General features: G+C 33.8%; 1 protein-coding gene across 1 annotated transcript; it reads right to left on the bottom strand.

Moving 5' to 3' along the window:
- Positions 1-15,237: 15,237 nt before the first annotated feature.
- Positions 15,238-25,291, bottom strand: LOC127546791 (olfactory receptor 1L4-like). Its single transcript, XM_051973733.1, has 2 exons — positions 25,267-25,291; positions 15,238-16,193 (listed from the first exon to the last, which is right to left on the bottom strand). The coding sequence occupies exons 1-2, from the start codon at positions 25,289-25,291 to the stop codon at positions 15,238-15,240; spliced, it is 981 nt and encodes a 326-aa protein (XP_051829693.1).
- Between the last annotated feature and the right edge of the window lie 229 nt (positions 25,292-25,520).

The following is a 25,520-nucleotide window of genomic DNA, read 5'->3' as shown; positions in this document are numbered from 1 at the left end:
GGGGTAGTACATCTCATGAAGAGGCATAGGAAACCTATTATATCTGAGAGAAAGAATGGAGGGGGATGAATATAGTGGGTATCTTACTGCCTTCAGAATTGGCTTTAAGTGAAAAATCTTAAGACATATTCAATCTATGGTGAAACTTCTCCCATCTCATTGAAAAGTGAGAAGGGAAAAGTGGAAAGGGAAGGAATAAGCTAAGCGGAAGGGAATACGGGAACTGGGAGGGAAAGGGGTAAGATAGGGGGAGGAACTCTAAGGCGGGGGGAGGGACACTAAAAAGGGAGGGCTGTGAGAAGCAAGGGTGCTCACAAGCTTAATACTGGGAAGGGGGGAAAGGGGAAAGAAGGGAGGAAAGCATAAACCGGGGTTAACAAGATGGCAAGTAATACAGAATTGGTCATTCTAACCATAAATGTGAACGGGGTAAACTCCCCCATAAAGAGGAAGCGGTTAGCAGAATGGATTAAAAGCCAGAATCCTACAATATGTTGTTTACAGGAAACACACCTGAAGCGGGGAGATACATGCAGGTTAAAGGTAAAAGGTTGGAGCAAAATCTACTATGCTTCAGGTGAAGTCAAAAAAGCAGGGGTAGCCATCCTGATCTCAGATCAAGCTAAAGCAAAAATTGACCTAATTAAAAGAGATAAGGAAGGACACTATATCTTGCTAAAGGGTAGCATGGATAATGAAGCACTATCTATATTAAACATATATGCACCAAGTGGGGTAGCATCTAAATTCTTAAAAGAGAAACTAAGAGAGCTGCAAGAAGAAATAGACAGTAAAACTATAATAGTGGGAGATCTTAACCTTGCACTCTCAGAATTAGATAAATCAAACCAGAAAATAAATAAGAAAGAAGTCAAAGAGGTAAACAGAATACTAGAAAAGCTAGATATGATAGATCTCTGGAGAAAATGTAATGGAGACAGAAAGGAATACACTTTCTTTTCAGCAGTTCATGGAACCTATACAAAAATTGACCATATATTAGGACATAAAAACCTCAAACTCAAATGTAGTAAGGCAGAAATAGTAAATGCATCCTTTTCAGACCACGATGCAATGAAAATTACATTCAACAAAAAAGCAGGGGGAAGTAGACCAAAAAATAATTGGAAACTAAATAATCTCATACTAAAGAATGATTGGGTAAAACAGCAAATCATAGACATAATTAATAACTTCACCCAAGAAAACGATAATAATGAGACATCATACCAAAATGTATGGGATGCAGCCAAAGCGGTAATAAGGGGAAATTTCATATCTCTAGAGGCCTATTTGTATAAAATAGAGAAAGAGAAGGTCAATGAATTGGGTTTGCAATTAAAAATGCTAGAAAAGGAACAAATTAAAAACCCCCAGTCAAACACTAAACTTGAAATTCTAAAAGTAAAAGGTGAGATCAATAAAATTGAAAGTAAAAAAACTATTGAATTGATTAATAAAACTAAGAGTTGGTTCTATGAAAAAACCAACAAAATAGACAAACCCTTAGTAAATCTGATTAAAAAAAGGAAAGAGGAAAATCAAATTGTTAGTCTTAAAAATGAAAAGGGAGAACTCACCACTAACGAAGAGGAAATTAGAGCAATAATTAGGAGTTACTTTGCCCAACTTTATGCCAATAAATTCGACAACTTAAATGAAATAGAAAAATACCTCCAAAAATACAGCTTGCCCAAACTAACAGAGGAAGAAGTAAATATCCTAAACAGTCCCATCTCAGAAAAAGAAATAGAACAAACTATCAATCAACTCCCTAAGAAAAAATCCCCAGGACCAGATGGATTTACATGTGAATTCTACCAAACATTTAAAGAACAATTAACTCCAATGTTATATAAACTATTTGAAAAAATAGGGATTGAAGGAGTCCTACCAAACTCCTTTTATGACACAGATATGGTACTGATACCTAAACCAGGTAGGCTGAAAACAGAGAAAGAAAATTATAGACCAATCTCCCTAATGAATATTGATGCTAAAATCTTAAATAAAATATTAGCAAAAAGATTACAGAAAATTGTCACCAGGATAATACACTATGACCAAGTAGGATTTATACCAGGAATGCAGGGCTGGTTCAATATTAGGAAAACTATTAGCATAATTGACTATATCAATAACCAAACAAACAAAAACCACATGATCATCTCAATAGATGCAGAAAAAGCATTTGATAAAATCCAACATCCATTCCTAATAAAAACACTTGAGAGCATAGGAATAAATGGACTTTTCCTTAAAATAGTCAGGAGCATATATTTAAAACCATCAGTAAGCATCATATGCAATGGGGAAAAACTGGAACCTTTCCCAGTAAGATCTGGAGTGAAGCAAGGTTGCCCACTATCACCATTATTATTTAATATCGTATTAGAAACACTAGCCTCGGCAATAAGAGTCGAGAAAGATATAAAAGGAATTAGAGTAGGCAATGAGGAAACCAAACTATCACTCTTTGCAGATGATATGATGGTATACCTAGAGAACCCCAGAGATTCTACCAAAAAGCTATTGGAAATAATTCATAATTTTAGCAAAGTAGCTGGCTACAAAATAAATCCCCATAAATCCTCAGCATTTTTATACATCACCAACAAAACCCAACAGCAAGAGATACAAAGAGAAATTCCATTCAGAATAACTGTTGATACCATAAAATATTTGGGAATCTATCTACCAAAGGAAAGTCAGGAATTATATGAGCAAAATTATAAAAAAGTCTCCACACAAATAAAGTCAGACTTAAATAATTGGAAAAATATTAAGTGCTCTTGGATCGGCCGAGCGAACATAATAAAGATGACAATACTCCCTAAACTAATCTATTTATTTAGTGCTATACCAATCAGACTTCCAAGAAAATATTTTATTGATCTAGAAAAAATAACAACAAAATTCATATGGAACAATAAAAAGTCGAGAATCTCAAGGGAATTAATGAAAAAAAAATCAAATGAAGGTGGCCTAGCTGTACCTGATCTAAAATTATATTATAAAGCAGCAGTCACCAAAACCATTTGGTATTGGCTAAGAAATAGATTAGTGGATCAGTGGAAAAGGCTAGGCTCACAAGACAGAATAGTCAATTATAGCAATCTAGTGTTTGACAAACCCAAAGCCCCTAACTTCTGGGAAAAGAATTCATTATTTGATAAAAACTGCTGGGATAATTGGAAATTAGTATGGCAGAAATTAGGCATGGGCCCACACTTAACACCATATACCAAGATAAGATCAAAATGGGTCTATGACCTAGGCATAAAGAACGAGATTATAAATAAATTAGAGGAACATAGAATAGTTTATCTCTCAGACTTGTGGAGGAGAAAGAAATTTGTGACCAAAGATGAACTAGAGACCATTACTGATCACAGAATAGAAAATTTCGATTACATCAAATTAAAAAGCCTTTGTACAAATAAAACTAATGCAAACAAGATTAGAAGGGAAGCAATAAACTGGGAAAACATTTTCACAGTTAAAGGTTCTGATAAAGGCCTCATTTCCAAAATATATAGAGAACTGACTCAAATTTATAAGAAATCAAGCCATTCTCCAATTGATAAATGGTCAAAGGATATGAACAGACAATTTTCAGAGGATGAGATTGAAACTATTACCACTCATATGAAAGAGTGTTCCAAATCATTATTGATCAGAGAAATGCAAATTAAGACAACTCTGAGATACCACTACACACCTGTCAGATTGGCTAAGATGACAGGAAAAAATAATGATGAATGTTGGAGGGGATGCGGGAAAACTGGGACACTAATGCATTGTTGGTGGAGTTGTGAACGAATCCAACCATTCTGGAGAGCAATCTGGAATTATGCCCAAAAAATTATCAAAATGTGCATATCCTTTGATCCAGCAGTGTTTCTATTGGGCTTATATCCCAAAGAAATACTAAAGAAGGGAAAGGGACCTGTATGTGCCAAAATGTTTGTAGCAGCCCTGTTTGTAGTGGCTAGAAACTGGAAAATGAATGGATGCCCATCAATTGGAGAATGGCTGGGTAAATTGTGGTATATGAATGTTATGGAATATTATTGTTCTGTAAGAAATGACCAGCAGGATGAATACAGAGAGGCTTGGAGAGACCTACATGAACTGATGCTAAGTGAAATGAGCAGAACCAGGAGATCATTATACACTTCGACAACGATATTGTATGAGGACATATTTTGATGGAAGTGGATTTCTTTGACAAAGAGACCTGAGTTTCAATTGATAAATGACGGACAAAAGCAGCTACACCCAAAGAAAGAACACTGGGAAACGAATGTGAACTATCTGCATTTTTGTTTTTCTTCCCGGATTATTTATACCTTCTGAATCCAATTCTCCCTACGCAACAAGAGAACTGTTCGGTTCTGCAAACATATATTGTATCTAGGATATACTGCAACATATCCAACATATAAAGGACTGCTTGCCATCTAGGGGAGGGAGTGGAGGGAGGGAGGGGAAAAAAAAAATCGGAACAGAAATGAGTGTCAATATAATGTAATTATTAAATAAAAAAAAAAAAAAAAAAAAAAAAAGAAATAAGAACTTCATCAGAAACACTGGCTGTACATTTTTTCCCCAGGTTTATACTTTTCTTTTAATCTTGTTTCTGTTGATTTTGTTTATGCAAAACCTTTTTAATTTAATATAACCTAAGTTGTCCATTGTGCCTTTCATACTGTTCTCTAGTTCTTCTTTGTTTATAAATTTCTCCCTTCTCCAAAGATCTGATAGGTAAATTATCCCTTGCTCTCCTAATTTCTTTCTGGCATTAACTTATATTCCAAATCATGTACACATTTTGACCTTATTTGATATGGGGTGTGAGATGTAGATTTATGCTGAGTTTCTGACATATTATTTTCCAGTTTTCCCAGAAATTTTTGTCAAATAGTGAGTTCCTATCCCAGAAGCTAGAGTTTGGAGGTTTACCAAATAGTAGATTACTATAAGCTTTGTGTTATTCCACTGAACCCCCACTCTATATCTTATGCAGTAACAAATGGTTTTGATGATTGCTGCTTTATAATAGAGATTTAGGTCTAGTATTACTAAGCCAATATCCTGTGTATTTTTTTTCAATAATTCCTTACCATTCTTGACCTTTTGTTCTTTCAGATGAATTTTGTTAATATTTTTTCTAGTTCAATAAAATAATTTTGGGCAGTTTGGTATGGCACTGAACAAGCTAATCATTTTATTTGTTTGTTTGTATATTTGTCTTTTGTTTTAAAAGAGAACATTGTCATGTGCCCAGAAAAACATCAGGGAGGATTTAAAATATATAACAACAAGGCTTTGGTATGTTGTCTCATTAATGGCATTATCTTGGATGAAATTATGGAATGTGTTGTGATTTGTTGTTTGACCCACTCGTTCTCGAGAATTAAGTTATTTAATTTTATAAGTGGTTTTAAGTCTATCTTTCCCTAGCCCTTTATTGAATATATTTTTTTGTGGCATTGTGGTCTGACAAGCAAGCATTTAGTATTTCTGCCTTTCTGCATTTGATTGTGAGGTTTTTAATGTCCTGATACAAGGTCAATTTTTGTTCAGGTGCCATATATTGCAGAAAAAAAAGGTATATTCCTTTCTATCTCTATTCAATTTTCTCCAGAGGTCTATCACATCTAGGTTCTAGGATCCTATTAACAAATACCTAATTTCTTTCACTTGTTGATTTCTTTTTGTCTTTTAATCTCTTTTTAATTTTAATTTATTTTATGGGAAAAAAAGAAAAGGAGAAAAGGAATACAAAACAAAATAAAAGAGAACGTTGTTATGTGCCCAGCAGAACAGCAGGAAGGATTCAAAATATATAACAACAAATTATCAGATCAAGAACGTGTATGTGTATATATATATATGTATATACACATACACATATATATATTCATATATATTAGTAAAAGAAATTATATTTATGAATGTCCTTTTTTTTCTTTGCTTCTTTATAAATTGTTCTTTTGTTCTCTGATGCACACCTTTATTCTTCCCCCCTTTTCATCCTCCTACCACCCCCAAGTAAGCTACAATTAATAAAAGATATATTTATGTATACACATATACATACATACACACATACATACACACACACACACACACACACAAACATACCCCACATATACATGTCTTTCCTACCCCTGCTGACTTTAAATTCTTCTCCATAACTTGCCTTGCTATTACTTAACCTCCCCCAAGACAAGGCTCCCTCCCTTATTTTCTTTCCTCATCTTTTGCTTCCCCATCTGCCTCTCTCTCACCCTTTTTTTCTTTACAGATTTTGGGGGATCTATGCCCTTCATGGTAAATATATAGTGTTTCCTATTGAACACATTCCTGATGTGAGCAGGTTTTCAAAACTTCAAGCCCTCCTCTCCCAGCTATTGCCTCTGTGTCTATTCTTTCTCTGCACCTCATTTGTATAACATGATTGCTATTTTTACCTTAACTCTGCCAGTCTTTCTTTTGAGCTGTCCTATTGTTGATGTGAATTTTAAATATATATTGTACATTTTCAATGTAAAAAAATACTTAAACAATTTGTCCATGTTTAAACAGATTGTCCATATTGAGTTTCTTAAAACTCATCTTTGATTTTGGCTTTTATAGTTTACATTTTCTGTTAAGCTCAAGATTAGTTGATAGAAATTCCTGGAAATCTGCAAGTTCATTTAATATTCATTTTTCTTATTCAAAATTAGAAATAATTTTGCTGGATATGATATTTTTGGCCACAAGTCTAGTTCTTTTGATTATTGATAGATATGATTCCAGGACCTATAATCTTTCATTGTGGCTGCTGATAATTCTTGCACAATTCTAATTATAGTTCCACCGTATTTGAATTGTTTTTTTCTTGTTTCTTATAAAATTTTCTCTTTGATTTTGAAGTTTTAAAATTTGGCAATAATATTCCTGTCTGTTTTCTACAAAGGGTCTCTTTGAGGTAGTAATTGATGGACTTTTTCTATTTCTATTTTCTCCTCATGTTCTATCACTCCAGGACAGTTTTCTTGAATGATTTCTTGATTATTGTGTCAAGATTCTCTTTCTGATCACAACTTTCTGGCAGTCCAATTATTCTTGTATTTTCTCTTTTTGATCTGTTCTCCAGACCTGTCACTTTTCTTATAAGCTGTTTCACATTCTGTTCTATTCTCTCATTCTTTATAATCTGTTTTGTTATTTCTTGGTCATAACTTTATAGTCATACTCATAGTGTTACTGGCTTCCCCTTGTCCAATTCTAATTTTCAAAGAATTTTATCTTTGAGATGCTGTATCTCCTTTTCTAGTTGGTTAACTTTTTTTTATAATCTTCTTGTTTTTCTTAGATTTTTTTTTTAGTTTTTCCTTAATATCTCTCATTTGATTTTTAAATTCTTTTTTGAGTTTTTCTATACATTCTCTTTATCAGGGAGCCATTTCACATTATTCTTTCTCATTGAAGATTTTTATTACTAAAATGTCCTCCTCTGAAAATGAACCCCAGTCTTTCCTGTTCCCATAATATCTTTCAATGGTGGGATTCTTTCTTAGTTACAGATTCATTTTTTTAAAAATAAGAGATATTAGTTAAGAAGCTCTGATTGGGGGTGGGATGGGGGATGGTGCCTCAAGCTTCCTTTCAGCTCTCCCTTCTAATTAGGAACCTCAAACCAAGAGCTACACCATTCTGCAAGTGCAAGTGCCCACACAGACAGCAGCATCCCTGCCCCACTGCCTCTGCAGTAACCACGTGTGCTGGTTCCCTTTCACCCAGAGCCCTGTCTCAGCAAAACAGGGATCCTGTTCTTCCCCAAATCTTCTTGATTTTTCACCAGTCTATGTTCATCCTGAGATGCAAATGTGTGCTATTTGTGGGGGAAATTAGGAGAGCTTGAAATTTATCAATTTACTCTGCCATCCTCCCAGAATCTTTCCCAGTTAGTGTTTTTTAAATAGATATTACTTACCATTTTAAGAAAGCTCCACTTATTCATATGTTCTCTAGTATTTTTTAAATGGAATGACAAAATCCTATTTTGTCAAAGGTATTTTCTACATCTCTTAATTCTTTTTCATATGATGGTTAAACATTGCCAATTCTTTTGAAAACTGCTTGTTATATTCTTTTACCATTTTTCTATTAGAAAATGACTAAATGGCTTTTGGTTTTCCACATATACATTATTTGTTTATTTATATACATACATTCATATGTGTAAATGTATATATATATACATACATATATAACATGGATATATAAATATATACAAATTTAAGTTGTTTATATAGTTTCAATATCAAATCCTTATCAAAAATATTCAATAAATTTTTTCCCCTTTTGATTGTTTCTCTTTTTTTCCTAGGTGTATTAAATTTGTTTAGAAGATTTTCAGTTACATACAAAGTTATCTATTTTAATTTCCATTACCTTCTGGTTAATATTACATCTCCTCCCTTTAGTTCTGAAAGGTATATGATTTGTTTCTATTATAAATTTTATAGTGATCTTTAATATTAAAGTCATAGAACCATTTTTTAACTTTGTGGTTAAATAGAGCATAAGGTTTTGTTCTAAACCTAAATTCTACCAGACTGCTTTCCAGTTTTTCCAGCAGGTTATTTTCATTAAATACAGAATGATTTATGCATAATTTATCTTTTCCAATTTATTAAATACTTGGTTATTGAGCTCCATTATTTTTAAAGCTCCCCTATTCCAATGATCCTTCTTTCTATTTTTTACCAATAACATGGTTTTGATGACTCCTTAGTTATACAGCTTGAGGTTTAATAATGCTGTTCCTTCTTTACCTCTACTTCTTTATATTATTTTCCTTACCTAGTGTTTCTCTTATTTCTCCAAATAAATTTGCTATAATTTGATTTAATTCTTTCAAACATAATTCTTTGGTAGATTGATTGGGATAACATTAAAATGATTGTGATAAAATTACCCAGGGAATACACTGATTAAGTCCTTCTGTGGATCACTGACTCAAGAATGCAAAGGTAGTCATTTTCAGAATTGATTTATGCTCAGGGTACAAGCTTATCTGTATGAAAAGTAAGATAGTATAAAGCATTAACCTAGCAACTTTATATAGAAGGTGAATAAGTAAGTAGCAAAGAATTTTCTAGAAACAGGTGAGGATGACAAGGGTATACCCATCAGAAGAGGCAAGGTAAACACACAGCTAATTAGAGGAGTTGTGATTGTGCAGCAAATGTGACTGAAGCATTGCCCTCTCTGTATAATGGTAACAAAAAGTCTGAGTCAGTGTCTTTTTTATCTTATCACAGTTTTTCTCTCATCAGTGTTAGCAAGAAGCTCAACATTTTAAATTAATTTTGGTGCTATTGGCATGATCCGATCATAGACAATGAGTTTTCCTCTAGCTATTTAAGTTGTTCTTTATTTCTTTATAGAGCCCTTTCAAATTGAATCTTTTCTATTTTATTAATGTTGTTGTGGAGAATCTAAGTTTCCTACTGAAGATCAATTCATTCTGGGATATTTTTTCATCATTATCATTTTCCTTCATGTAATTACCACGCTAACACCCAGGACACCCCAGAATCAGCCAGAGTCAGGATAAGCAAAAGTCTGTCTTCATTCATGGTCTTCAGGGGCAGAAGTGAAGGAGATGAAAGTATAATCTCCACAAGGGCCTACTCCCTCTTCACAGCCGAGAGTGTGTCCCTGACTAGCTTTACTCTACCTCTAGTCCTTCCTACAATCCTCTATACACCAATCATTGAGCCAGCACGAATAGTGGAAAGGACCATTTTCCAAGGATATGACCATAGAGTATAGTCCAATTAGAAGTTAGCCTCAAGCGCTGAGCAGTCCGGACCTCAGTGCATCCCACAAGTTTCAGCCCTCTACACCTTCACATCATTGTTGTTTATATTTTTTCTTGGATTCACTCATTATTTAGTATTTCATTGTTAAGTCTCAATTTGTATCTATGGATTCTTTTTGTATTTCCTGATCTACTATATTTATTTCATTATAGTCAATAAGTAATGTGGTTATTATTCTACATTTATTTACAATATCTCCATGTCCTAATAGTCAAATTTAGGGAAAGATGCATATTGTGTTGTCTCTGTTGATAGGTATAAAAATATGTATTTATGTTATATATATTATATATCATATATATTCTTTAGCCTTCATGTCTCTGAGCTCTTGTTTTTCTAGCAACATGTTCTGTTTTATATTTTCTCTTTTGATTCTGTTGGATTTTTCCTATTACTGGCTCTATCTTGATATAATTCAGTTATTTCTTCCCTTATAATTTAGAAGCTAAGCTATTTGGATCACACAAGTTTAATAGTTATATTCATTTATTGTCTGTGATTCCATATATAATAGTTATTTCTGTGCTCTCTGAAGTTTGGGATGGTTTTCTTGAAGAATTTCTTGCATCATATTATTCATATAAAAATTTATTCTTAGCTTCCTGCTCTCCTTCTAATCAGGGCTGCATTGAGTACCTACTAATCTTCATCAGAAGGGTCAGCTGATATATGCTTCCCGCATATTGCCTTTGAATAGTGAAGCCCAGGGCTATGGGCCTATGTGAAGGTTCAACAGTGTTTGGCTGCTATGTGCAAGACCAATGCATCTTTCATAACAATTTGATCCCATGGTTAGTCAGAGTCCCAGCCACATTCATTAAAATTGTTCAAGTGAGATTGGTCCAGGATTAAATTTTATCATTTCCCACTGCCCTTAGAAACCTCATCAGTCTGCACCAATCACTTTCTTTTTTGCTTCTGTCCATCCACTTTCTTCTTGCCCCTAGAATCTCATCAAGGATCCATGTTTTGCCAAGGACAGAGAAGTGACACATTTTCCCTGGATCAGCACAAACATCAGGGCAGAATTGAGCTGCTCTCTAGATACCTTGGAGTGAAATTCCTTAAATTACCAAGTCTTGGTTAATATTGTACTTTGCTGATTCTACAAAAACTCTTTGGTAAAATTTAATAAATGAGTGAGTAGACTCACTATCATGGAGTATGATGTGATATATTATATACTATATATAATATAGAGTTGGAAATTCATCTGAAGGGGAGGGGAGTTAATTAACTACAACCTCAATGTGAATCAATAATGCAATATACTACCCCCTCTGCTTCCTCTAATAAAATCCAATGCTTCTCCTGATTCAGAAGGATGGCTGATCATTCATTAGCTGTGGTTACAGTGTTAGTGCATAGGATGCATTTACTGATTTTAAAGCAAGCAGGTATCTTAAAGTCCTTTTGGCCCCAACCCTTAATTTTATATATGAGAACATATTTTAAGTGACAGATAACAGAAAATCATTAAACATCAGAATTGGGAAGAAAGTCAGAGGTCATCTAATCCAACCCAAATTTCAACAGCTGGGGAAAGTGTTAGGTTTGGAGTTAGGAAGATCTGAGTTCAAATTATATCCCTGATGTTTACTGTGACCATTTACTCTTTAAGCTTCAACTTTATTATATGTTTATTATATGTAAAATGGGGGAAAATAACAACACCTACTTGATAGGGCTTCTATAAGAATTAAATGAGATAATATTTATAAAATATCTAATAAATCTTAAAAACACTTACTATATGCTAGCTATTATTATTATTATTATTACTATAATATCCTAAACAAGTAGTCATTTGGGCTTTATTTGAAGACCTATCTAAAAAGAAACCCTATTATCTCAAGAGGCAGCCCATTCTACTTTTTTTGAGTATTAGAAAATTTTTTCCTCATATCAAACCTAAATCTTCTTTTAGACTTCTACTTCTTGATGCTGTCTACTAGGAATAAGCAAAACAAATGGAATCTCTTTTCCATATGACAACTCATTATATTGCAAACAACTATACTAATTTTCTTAAGTCTTTTTTCATCAGGTTTTTCAACTTATCTTTACATACTATGATCTTCAGTTCCATCACTCTTCTGGTTGACCCCTTGTTGAATGCTCTTCAATTTATCAATATCATTGCTAAGATATGACATCAAGTACTGAACAGAATGTGTCGATAAAGAATGATATTGGAAAAGTAAAGAAGCACTATTTCTTTTTTCTTGAACATAAACCTTTCAATGTAGCCTAAGTTTAAATTAATTTGTTTACTTTGTTATAAGGATTACAAGAAAATTACAATGAAAAATAACTTTTTCTTACTAGAAAAAAAAAGTTTACCTAGTGTCAGTGGTCTCTTTCCCATTTCTCTGTTTGCTCCTGCTGATTCAGCTGCCTTGAATTCACCTAATCATTCTAAAATGTAGCCCATGTTTTTCCATCTTTTCCACAAGATTAGCACAGCAGACTTTATCAAATATCTTGCTTAAATCCAGGTAAACTTTATCTAAGACATTATTCTGATATAAGTAATCCTGCCAAGAGAAGAAATGAGATTAGTTTATCTTTATTCTGTTCTTGATCAAAGGATCATAGGTGCAGAGCTAGAAAGCTCTGGAAGTCTAATCTCATCTGAGTCAGTCTAACCATTTTATAGATGAGGCAGATAGATGAGGTGGGCATAGATGAGGGGTAGTCAATAATTTGTCCTGGGCCACACAAGTAGCAAGTAGCAGAACTGGGACTGAGTTCTGTTAATTGCTATCTGAGTCATTTTAGGTAAGTCATTTAAATAGTCAGTTAATCAGTCAATAAGAATTTAAAACCTAATATGTGACAGATAAAGTACTAAGCACTGGATATACAAATAGAGACAAAAGACAATCCCTACATTTGATGAATTTGCATTCTAATGGAGGAGACAACATATAAATAACTATGTACAAATTGGTTATTTACATGATATATTGAAAATAATAAGCAAGGGAGTTATTAGAACTAAAGGGGAGTAATAATGGCTTCAGGCAGAAGTCTGGATTTTAACTGCGATTTGCAGTTATAGGAGGTGAAGATCAGGAAGGAGAAAATTCTAAACATGGAAAATAGTTTGTGAAAATTTTTGGAATCAGATAATAGATTCTCTTGTCAGAGAAATCAGAAAGAGGCCACTGTAACTAGGTAAACATATTTTTCTAGTAACAAAATTTTATTTTTCATTGTAATGTTCTTGTAATCCTTATAACAAATGCACATAACCAAGCAAAAACAAATTTCTAAATTGTCCATGTCTAAACATAAATATCTTATTTTGTTCTTCAAATCCATTTTCTCTGTCAAGCGATAGATCAGTCTTCTGGAATCTTGATTAGTCATTGTGTTGACTCAATGGTAGTTTACTACTTCAGAGCTACAAATAAACAGTACATTTCCCACAAATGGGTCTCTACATTTCCCACAGATGGGTCTCCTTGGTGTATGAGTAAATAAGTGGCAAAAATATAGGTGCAAAAAAAAAGGTCTGATCATCTGGGCATGTTAAAATAAACAGAATGGGCTTAAGAGCAACAACTTGTAAGCTATTTGAGGAAACATGTTGCACTAAAGGATTTCCTGAAGAATATCTAATTAATGAGAAAATTCTGCTTCTTTTCTGGAGCTTCTTTTCTTCCTATTATTGTGTGTAATTTGCCCCATCCTTAAAGAGACTTTCTCTCAATAGGTTTGGAGCTCTGTTAGGATGACAGCTTTGATTTCATTGAGTCAGAAAATTATCTTTGTAATAGATGGAGAATTTTCCTAGACTATCACACAAGTTCCATGGTCCATACCATTTCCTCATAGAGTATCTTGAGGTCCTGATGAGGAACACTTAGTAAGAGAGCTGAAACTAACAAATCTGAAACCTAGAACTAGCAAGATGTAGCCAGAGAAGGCTATTGGGAGAGAGAAGTCAGAGAAGCATACTGGGAAAGAGACAGAAACTTGACCTTTGATTTCATTTGTAGAGGGAAGTCTCAGGTGAGGAAACTTCTTCCATCAGTGTGGGTCAGCACTTTTTCTGCAGTTTATAATCTTACAAAATGACTTAAAGCACTAAGGAATTAAGTGACTTCCTCAGGAGCCATAGAGACAGTATATATCACAGGCCAGCCTATAGTACAGGTTTTCCTATCTTAGAAGACAGCTCTATACTCACTGTGTCACGCTGCTGGAAGTATATCCTCAAATCAACTTTTAAAAAAAATTTCTTTTTTTATTATAGCTTTTTATTTACAAGATATATGCATGGATAATTTTTCAGCATTGACAAATGCAAGACTTTTTGTTCCAACTTTTCCCTTCCTTCCCCTCACCCTTTCCCCAGATGGCAGATTGACCAATACATGTTAAAGTTGTTGAAGTATAAATTAAATACAATATATGTATATATGTCCAAACAGTTATTTTGCTGTACAAAAAGAATCAGACTTTGAAATAGTGTACAATTAGCCTGTGAAGGAAATCAAAAAGGCAGGAGGACAAAAATAGAGGGATTGGGTATTCTATGTAGTGGTTCATAATCATCTCCCAGAGTTCTTTCCCTTGGCATAGCTGGTTCTGTTCATTACTGCTTTATTGGAACTGCTCAAATCAACTTTTAAAGGCAAAGCCTTAAGTAAAGATTTTATAACTCAAGTCTCTCTCAGTAGAGGGACCCAGGGACTTGGGACCATTGGGACTAATGAAAGGATAAGGCTGGAAACATGTCAGAGTTCACCAGTGCTGGGGAAGAAGAATCATTTTGTAGCTACTTATTTTAACTAATTATTTTTGCTAAATAGGCAAGAGAGAATGAAAACTATCAAAACTATTTAAATTTTGATGCTCTCTAATAAAACCCCAGTTTTCCTACCCTTAATTATAGTCTTTCTTAACTGAGTGCCTTGCAAAAACCAAGTGCTACTCAGTGTATATTAAATAAATGAATTGATGAAATTAGAGCTGACCTTTGGCACATTTGTGAATTTGGTAGAGTTTGTCTCTGGTGGCTAATAATGCACACTTTCCCCAAATATATAGTACTCTTTTCTTACTCTTAATCTCCTTGGTATATGTCTGTTCTTTCCACCATAAAACAATAATTAGTTCTGTGACACTGTAAAGTCTCCTTGCTCTGGGCTTCAAATGCCTCATTTGTACCATAAAGTGGTTGGATCTTTGATGATCTCTAAGATCTCTTTTGGTTTTCACATTTTATGTTATAATATTTTCTATTCTAAATTTCCTTCTCACTCTAACATTCTTATGTTCTAAAGATCCTTTCACTTTTAGTGTTTGATGTGTCTCTGGTGCCATGAATCTATGATTTCTAGAACTTAATTCTATCCTTCAATTTCCATAGACCCTGTTTCATGTCTTTGTTCCTTAGGCTGTAAATAAAGGGGTTCACCATGGGGGTGACCACTGTGTACATGACTGTGGCCACTCTATCCTTGACCACAGAGTAGCTGGACAGAGGACGGAAATAGACATAGATAGCACTTCCATAAAACAGTACCACAATGGTGAGGTGGGAGCCACAAGTGGAGAAGGTCTTCCATTTTCCTGATGCAGAGGGGATTTTGAGGATGGCAACAATGATCCTCAAGTAGGAGAAGATTATGCATAAGAAGGGGGTCACAATAACAGCCAGTGTCTCTGTCATAACCACAACCTGACTAGAAGAAGTATCAGAACAAGAAAGCTTCAGCACTGGCTGTGTGTCACAGAAGAAGTGTTTGATGACGTGGGAGGCACAGAAAGACAGACGGGACATGAGCAACACACGTAAAAGAGCATGGAGGTGTGAGATCATACAGGAAGCCACTGCAAAAATGACACAACGCTTATGACTCATGATCACAGAATACTGTAAGGGATTGCAGATGGCTACCAACCGGTCAATAGCCATGGAAGCAAGGAGATAGCTGTCTGTGTTTCCAAAGGCCATGAAGAAGTACATCTGCACTAGACAGCCTATATAGGAGATGGTCTTTGTCTCTGACAGGAAATTCACCAGCATCTTGGGGATAATAACAGAGGTGAAGCAGATATCAATGAAGGACAAGATGCTCAAGAAGAAATACATTGGGGTATGAAGCCTTGAGTCTGAACGGATGACCACTATGATCAGCAAGTTCCCAAGAAGAATGATCAAGTACATATTAAGGAATATGATGAAGAGTGGCTCCTGCAACTGAGGATTTGAGGAGAGTCCCAAGAGAATGAATCCGGAAGTACTACTGCTGTCCCAGCTGCTATTGCCATTCTTTTCCTCCAGGATATCTGGAATTTTCAGAGAAGGTTTAATATATTAATGAAGCTCAGTTTATTATTTCAAAAATAAGAATGTGCCAAGCTTTCATTCCTATAGTATAAGATTTCTCAAAAGTTTTGATGCATTATGTTTTAATAAGTTTAACCTTATTTCAATTTATGAAACAGTAGAAATTATTAGAACTTTAAATGCACTAAAACTCTTAGGAATCCAAAATTTAAGGTTTACATAGTATTTTTCCAAACACTTTCTTGAGTCTTTTCTGAGCCAGATATTACAAATAGAATTTTCTCAATTGTATATATCTGAAATTTGAGGATCAGATAGATGAAGTGATCAGTTTAAGGTCACAAACTAGTAAAAGCAGAAATCAAAACTTGAAGTCCAGGTCTTCTGAATCCATGTTCTTTTTCAATAAACAAATGGAAACAATGTTTCAATAAACAATTCCATATAAATGGAGACAATGACAAAAGGGATCTTTCCATTTTAACAGGTCAGCTGGTAGAATGGGGAAAACACCGGCCAAGAGTTGGGATTCCAGATTTATTGCTATACATTGGCTGTGTGATGTTGAGAATGTCATTTGATGTCTGAGATCATATCCTGTCTATAAAATAATAGTCCTGCCTATTTCAGAGTACTGTTTTGAACATCAAATGATATAAAGTAAGCAAAGCATTTTAGATATTTATAGATTGTTAGCGCTGGAAGGCACGTTAAAACTCATCTTGTCTAGTTTGCTCATTTTACAAATGAAGAAAGTGAGGCTCTGGGAAGTTTGAATGACTTAGTCAATGTTACACAACTATTTAGTGGCTGAAAAAGTCAATGTTAAAAATATGTAAAATATCAAAGTCTTAAAGTCCAAAAGAATACAACCACAAAGATGGAATTTCAAGAAACTGTACAGCAGGCACAGAAGGATTCTGGTTGGTTCAGGTCATCCTATGAAATTACACCCAATCTGAAAAGCCATTGATTACCACAGACCTGCTGGGGAAAGATATACTGTGACATAGACACTTGACAAACCAATGAAAAAAGAAATTCCCTAATGTTATACTTCATCATCTCCTCGAACATTGAATTCTGAGGATGAGAAAAATAGGTTACTTAGCATAGAAGATTCATAGAATTTTAGCCCACAAACAAGTATAAAATAAAGAATGTCAGCGATAAAAGAGACTTTAGAACAAAGAACATTTTAGAGCTGAAAGAGATACTATAAAAATAGGATGTTAAAGTTGTAAAGGAACTCAGAACATGAGAGTGCTTGAAGATAGAATGTCAGAGCTTAATGAAGATTAGAACTTATTTATAACATGGGATGTTAGAACACTCTTGACTTTGTTTTCTACTATAATTCTCAAAATGTCTTGTTAAAGGATTAGTTGGTGAGCAGTTAGAAAATAAAGAGATGAACAGTACTAAGAAATATTGTGGAGTTTCTCAGGAAGATGTGGATTAAATTAAGTCTTCTCTTTTGACAAGGTTACTAAAGTGATAAATGAGGAGAACTCTGTAACATATGACTATCACCATCATGTGAACATTTGTAGAATGATTCCAGGTTTACAAAGTACTTTATACATATTATCTAATTTGACCTTCACAACATCCCAGTGAGAAAGATACTATTTAATCCTCTCATTTTGTAAATAAAGAAATAAAAAAAAAGAAAAAGAAAAGAAAAAGAAACTAAGGGTTTAGTGACTTGCAAAGATTCAGAGAAGATGGTACAGTAGGTCAGAAAATTTCAAGCTCTCTAAATTTTGTCCATAAACAGAACAAATTTGTGCCTCAGGGTAAACATAAGCTTACAAAAAAAAATTTAAAAAAAGATTTGAGGCTGAACATTACATCCTAGAACTGAAGAGAAAGACCTGAATTTGTAGAAGACCCCATCTCCCACTATTGAGGTTTAACTGCTGTGAAGTATAAACACTTCCAGGCTAGCAGAAAACTCAATGGCTAGCTGAGTTCCCAGCTAGTGGAGTCCCAGCCCTAACTACAGGACCTTTTACTTCCCAGATAGCCTGGGGATTTGGCAGAGGAGGGGGGGAGGGAGGAATCGTGAGTCCAGGAAGGAATCCCTGCTGATTAGAAATGCCAGGTCTAGCTGTGCTGCAGAGATGCTGACTTGGGCAAGAAGGAACTAGCACACCTCATTAGTGCAGAAACAGTGGGGCAGGAATGCTGCTGGCTATAGGCATTAGCAAGCAGTTGGAGGGGCTTATACTAATAGTTCTTACTAAAAAAAAAAAATTAACAGGCAAAGAAGAAAGAACCCAATCATAAAAACTTACTTTGGGAATAGAGAAGACCAGGGTTCATTTTTTAGAGGAGGATACTGAAGTAAAAAAGTCTATTCTGCCTCGAAGAGTAACATTAAATGGCTACCTGCCTAGAAAGAATTTATAGAAGAACTCTAAAAGACTTAAAAAATCAGAAGAGATGGAGGAAAAACTAAAAATATAAAGAACCATACAAGAAAAACAAGAAAATTATGAAAAAAGTTAACCAATTAGAAAAGGAGATACAGAATCTTAAAGAAGAAAATAATTCTTTGAAAATTAGAAATGGTCAAGGGAAAGCCAGTAAAGCTATAAGAGACCAAGAAATAACAAAACAAAGTATAAAGAATGAAAAAAATAACAGAATGTGAAACATCTTATAAGAAAAACAACAGATCTGAAGAACAGATCAAGAAGAGAAAATATAAGAATAATTGGCCTACCTGAAAACTGTAACAAAAAAAAAAGAATCTTGACACCATAATACAAGAAATAATCAAAGAAAATTGTCTTGGAGTGATAGAAGAAGAAGGCAAAGTAGAAATAGAAAAATTTCACCAATCCCCACCTCAAGAGAGCCTTTGTGGAAAACACAAAGGAATAGTATTACCAAATTTCAAAATCCCCAGATCAAAGAGAAAATTTTGCAAGAAACAAAAAAAAAAATTCAAATATACTGGAGCTATAATTGAAATTATATAGGGTTTATCAGCAGTTACAATGAAAGGCTGCAGGTCCTAGAATAATATTTAATGGCATTTTAATGGCAGTCTCCAAAATCTATCAAGAAATAAGGGAGGAAGGAATAAGATAAGTCTATCTAGGAATCATTGATCTCAAATTCAAACTTAAAGATTCAAACAAGAGAGAAATCTATATTATATGTCAGCTACATAATATTGTTTTAGATGCATGTTTATATATGTGTAAATGCATGTATGTGTGGGTATGTGCATATAAATATATGTGTGTGGGTGTGGATGTATACATATATATATTTGGATATCATGTGTGTATAAATATATCTGTGATTAACTGTAGCCTGCTTGGAGGAAGTAGGAGGGATGGAAGTGGAAAAAAAGAGTAAAGCAAAAAGTGCATAGTGGAGAACAAAAGAATAAATTACAAGAAAGCAAAGAGAAGATGGATATTCATGAATATAAACTCTTCCATTGCAATATATGCTTCTTGAAATGGAAATTTATTATTAAATATTTTTAATACTCCCTGATGTTCTGTGAAGCACATGACAATTTTTCTTTTCTTTTTTTAAATTTTCTTTTCTTTCTTTTTCTATTTTGTTCTTTCTAATTTTGCATTTAGTTTAATGAAAAATATTTAAAGAGAATGAAATACCAAAACCCAAAATAAAAAGTGATTCTGATGAAGACAATGATGAACTATTCCAAGGGACCAATGTTCTTATACAGAAAATATCTAGTTTTAGAACTAGGAAGACTTGGATTTAAATCCCATCTCTGACACTTATTGGCAGTATAACTTTAGGCGAGTCAACCTTCGTAATGTTCTAGACTAGAGCAAAGCTTCCTAAATTGTAAGTTGCGATGCCATATGGGATCACATAATTGAATGTGGGGTTTGCAAAATCATGATTTATTATCAGTAAATATTTGATTTGCATGCCTCTTTTATATTCCTAAACACCTGGGATCACATAAAAATTTCTTAGGTGAAAAGGGGTCACAAGTGGAAAATGTTTAAGAATTCTGCTTTAGAACAATAGTACCATGCTTAAATAAAAATGGGGGCCATTAAACTGCACACAAGGATCCCCATAGATCTTGTATTGACTCTCAAAATCATCTATCAACATTGTTTATGTTCTATTGTATTTTTCTTATTTTGCCAAATGTTTTCCATTGATAGGGATGGAGAAATAATATAGCCTAGGGTTCTGTCTATTTGACATCTCTGTTCTAGACAACTTTCTAAGACTCTTAAGTGCCAGACTTGCCACTTAAATTGATAGAGGGAATTTTCTCATTTGGAGTTCTTTATACCAATGAAACATAAACCTGGCCCTATCTGTACCCTTATTTATAGAAAAGAAACAGATAAATAATTGAGGGTGAGTACAAAAGAATGATCCTCGAATAATCCAGGTGTACTAAAGCCCAGACTAGATTGAGATAGTTGATGAGTGGTAAGTACAACAAAGATTTTTAAAAGCTATTTGGGAAATATTCTTTGAGGGGGAAAAGATGGTGACAATGGAAGATGATTTAAAGGTTGAATGACATCAACTCTCATTTTGTTTCAATTTTCCCCACAAGGAGAGAATCTTTGGATTTAAAAGTACAAAAGAAATGATTAGTAGGGAGTGGAAAACAAAAATGAATATTATAGCAAAAGGGCACTTAGCTTCCTTCAGTAAGTCTCTCTCTAATCTTACATCAGGTATATTAGGGTGTAGAAAAAATATGTTTATATAATTGGTGAGTTGCTGTCAATTTTTTTTTTAATCACAAAGGAGAAGTGCTATAGGATTGGCAAATAATCTCAATTCTCAACAAAAATCCAGGGGTTTCATTGGCAAAAAAAATTAATTTGTATCATTGGAATAACTATAGAGCATATTAAAGACATACTCTAATTGTTCAAAGCAGGGACAGCTTCATTAAAACCAATTCATGGTAGTCTAATCTTTCCTTTTTTGACAAGTTAGAATATTGTAACTGCAGGATGCAAAGATTTTATCATGGCGTTTGACAAATGCTCCCATTCTTCCTTTTTTATGAGCAAGTTAGGGAGATGGGGTTAAATTATAGTACAATTATGTAGATTTAAAACTGCTTTAATGCACTCAAATATTGGTCATTAAATACACTCATCATATTTTTATCAATAAAGCCAGAGAAGGTAAACTTGTCAAGTTCTCAAAAATACAAATCTGAGAGGCCTAAAATAAAACCCCCATGCCATCCACAACTTTTTAACAAGGAAGACTCAAATAAGATGAAATAAATGTGGACAAATTAATGTTATGTTATTGGGTTTAAAATCACTGCATAATATTGGATTAGGGGCTGCTAGGATAGTACAGTAAATGGAGCACCAGGTCTGAAATCAGGAAGTCTCATTTCCATGAGCCCCTCAGATATTTACTAGCCATGTTACTCTGAGCAAGTTATTTAACCCAGTTTCTCATCTATAAAGAAAAATGAAGATAAAGAAAGAAATGGCAAAGTGTGAGTTGGGATCATTAGAAAGCACAATGTCAAGAGAATGAGAAAATAGGTAAAAATGTTACATTTATAAGTATCTAGTACAAGGAGTGTGCATGTGTGTGTGTGTGTGTGTGTGTGTGTGTGTGTGTGTGTAAGTTGTATGAATGTGTTGTGTGTGTGTGTGTGTGCATGTGCAAACATAATGGAATGAATTTGACTGTTCTCTGGCCTGATCAGACTTAATCTGGACCACTATATTTAGTATTTGGACATCCAATAATTTTGTACTATTTTTGAAACAATAATAACTAACATTTATATAGCTCTTTAAGATTTGCAAAGCACCTTAAGAATCTATTATTTTAGGACAGCTAGTGGCACAGTGGATAGAGCACCAGCCCCGAAGTCAGGAGAACCTGAGTTCAAATCTGATCTCAGACACTTAATACTTCCTGGCTGTGTGACCCTGGGCAAGTCACTTAGCCTCAGTTGCCTCAGCAAAACACACACACACACACACACACACACACACACATTTTATCTTCACAATAATCCTGGGAGGTAGATTCCAGCTTTACAACAGATGAGGAAATTGAGGCAGACAGAGCTTTAAGTACTTTCCCAGGGTCATATACCTAATAAATGTCTGAGGCTGGATTTGAACTCAGGTCTTCAGAAATTTAGTTCTAATGCTCTAGCTACTTCGATAATACAAATAAGTTGGAGTGCTTTGAGAAGATCCAATCTGAAATAAATGTAAAGTTGCCTAAAGAGATTAATGTGTAAATTATTATTTTTTTAATGGAAGGTGAAAAAAAGTGAAAGTTTGAAAAATGAATTCAGAAGACTGACATGGTCATGAATGGAGGCTGGTGTCGAAATCAAAAAACAACAAAAATTTGGCATTTAGAGGAAGGGAGGAACATCACAAAACACTAAATTAACAACTCAAGACAAATGGAACAATTATAGAAGACTACTTGAGTCTCTATTTTTTGCCAAAGAGAATGAGAGGACAGTTTAAACACCGCAATATAAGGGGGGAAGGGCCAACTGTAGAGGCAGAGGACAAGGATTCAAATCATACTTTTAGTGCTTGTCACTCATGAATTTGAGCAAATCACTTTATCTCTTTGAGTTGCAATGTCTTTCTATGCAAAATGTAGGGATTTAGACTAGATGGTTTGCATCTCTAAATGCAGCTCTAAATCAGTGATTCCAATACATTCTTTCAAGAATACGAGAACTAATGAAGTACATTCCAGAGTAATAAAATAACTAGCAAATGTAAGTACTGAATCATTCTCACTGATATTTAAGCATCCTGAAGGATGGGAGAGATGTTACACCACTAAAGAAAGAATAAAATGTTTTGATTTTTTTTAATGGAAGAAAGGATTAGTATCTGTAAATTAAGTCCAGTGAGCTGAACAGGGACTACTGGCAACATACTAGAACATACTAAAAACAAAAGTTAATATGAACTTATGGTATATTAAGAAAGGCATGCTGTCCAGGATTGGGAACATATAATACTTTCATAGTACTCTGATCTAGCTAGATCATATTTAGAGTTCTTTCTTCAGCTCAGGGTGTCACATCTCAATCTGTAGTTCCCCTTTATCAAGGATTAGAGCTTTATTTTGCCTTTTCCTTTTATTCCTCTTCCCTTTCCTTTTTTTGCTCTTAAATGCACTTTTGAAATCATTGAAGATTTAGCCAGTACAAAATCTCTTGCAAGTTCTCACATTAAAACAGGCAGATGTTTTATTTTGTTTCTAAAGACTGTTCTTATTTAGGTTGGAAAATTTAGTCATTTTTAGAGACTCCTTTGAATTGAATAGTTCTCCATACATTTTCAGTTTGCTTTTCAAATCCTTATCACTTATCTTAAGAAATGCTGAGTTGATGGTCTATATTCCTAAATTTTACAAAAGTTGTATTTAATTTCCAACTTCTCTTATGACCCTTAAATAGAACACTTAGAAAGTACCCTCTCATCTTAATAATATTTTCTTGAGAAGTGAGTTATTTATTCAATTTTTCTCACCCTAGTAGTATTTTGTCCTTATCTTTATCTGGGGAGGAATTTAACTACCTTATGTTTATACATATTAAATTGTGAGCCCTTCCTTATGAACATCTAGTGGTTGATTTTGATGGTTGTGTTGATTTTCTGAAATATAATGTTCAGATTTTTAAAAATGTTTCTAAATTTTCTGGGTTGTTTATAATCTGTAGGTTTTTTTGTTTGTTTTGTTTTGCTTTTAAGGAATTTGGATAATTCAATGATTGAAAAAAAAACTTATATATCCAACTGTTATCAATTCTATGTAATTTCACTCTCCACCACAAATCTGCTGTTTCTTGCTTCTATGAATTTTTGAATTTTTAAATTGTATTCTCCATATTAGTTTTTTTATGTCTCTGTGCCTGTTTCTGCCATTTTCAACTTCTCCTTTTAATTGTAATTTTCTTAGCATTTAAATGTCTGTTTATTTCCTTTGAATGTGTTATTTATTAATCTGTATTCATACTCTGGGCTGCTATTCTTTGTCCTTCTACTACATTATTCCAGACATTTTTTTCAAATAGTTTCCTAAAGACCCAAGTAAATTATGTTTACAGCATTCTATCAATTTGATATGCTTATAGAACAAGATGAAGTTAGTCTTATTAAAATCATGGTTTCTATTTGTGATTACTGCTTCCTTTTCTAGGTATTCACTTCTGTCTAATAATATAATCCAGAATTATATTATTATATACTATTAGAATCCAGAATCCAGGAATCAAAGTTTGGTATTGTCATTTTCTTTTTTAAAAAATCAGGACATTTGCTTTTGTCTAATTCTGTAGTACTTTTCCTTTCTTCTACTATCTTTCAAAGATTACTGACTAAGGCCCATCAAGTTCTTTGAAGATAGTAGATTGGCCAGGTGACTTGAATTCATCAAATGCAAGGAGATTATCCTGACTAGCAATCTAAAAATGAAATCATCAGCTTTTGGGTCAGTGTGTTCCATGTCATTGGAAAGCATTAAGTAAAGGCTTTTAAATCATTTTAATATGGAGTAGAGGAATTCATTTTAATGAAATAGAAATTGAGCCAATTTATCTCTATTTCAAAATGTTAGCTCATATTAAGCTGGGGGTCAATTTAAAATCCCATTTAAAAAAAATGTGGTCTGTTATCTGATTTTGCCTTACCCATATTGTACTTGTAAAGTTGAGTTTTTGAACCCAAATGGAAGACTTTACATTTATCTCTAGGTATCATCTTAGATTGATTTATATTGATGTAGTCTTATGAAGATCTTTTTGAATCCCACTTCTGTTACCCAATATCTTAACTATCTCTTCTATTTTCATGTTGTCTATAAATCTGGTAAGTATTATTTTTATTACTTTACATAGAACCTCATTTCCAAGAGTGCCTTCACATAAGTATCACATCACAATTATGATCCAGCTTAGAGGGATTTTACTTAATGGCATAAAATTGTTATGGAAAGGAGATTCCCAACATGCTCTATGGGAGTCCTCTGAGAGAAGTAAAAATCTAACTATAACAGACATTAAATCTCAACACATACCTGTAAGTGCAGGAGTGGATGCCATATGTTGACAAATGATTTTCACACTTTTTCTATGAGACTTCAGATCACAGAGTGATGCTGTCTCCTAGAGAAGACAAGTTAGGGGGAACCATCATCTCCTATATGAGGGATATAAATGAGAGAAAAGATAAGAAAATGGGGAGAAGGAGAGAGAAGAAAAGAAAGGAAGAGAGGAAAAGAAAATAAAGTGAGAAAGAGAGGGGAGAGAGGAAGGGGAAGAGAAGTGAAGA

This window comes from Antechinus flavipes, chromosome 2, assembly GCF_016432865.1.
Source record: "Antechinus flavipes isolate AdamAnt ecotype Samford, QLD, Australia chromosome 2, AdamAnt_v2, whole genome shotgun sequence".
Classification (NCBI taxonomy): Eukaryota; Metazoa; Chordata; class Mammalia; order Dasyuromorphia; family Dasyuridae; genus Antechinus; species Antechinus flavipes.
The sequence above is the reverse complement of the archived record's forward strand: the minus strand, read 5'-3'. Positions and strand labels throughout refer to the sequence as shown.

Excerpts from the sequence above, each read along its gene's own strand:
- LOC127546791 (XM_051973733.1), bottom strand. The coding sequence starts at position 25,291 with ATGGCATCCACTCCTGCACTTACAG. Across the intron at positions 16,194-25,266 it reads ATCCACTCCTGCACTTACAG|ATATCCTGGAGGAAAAGAAT; the intron begins GTATGTGTTGAG and ends TGAAAATTCCAG.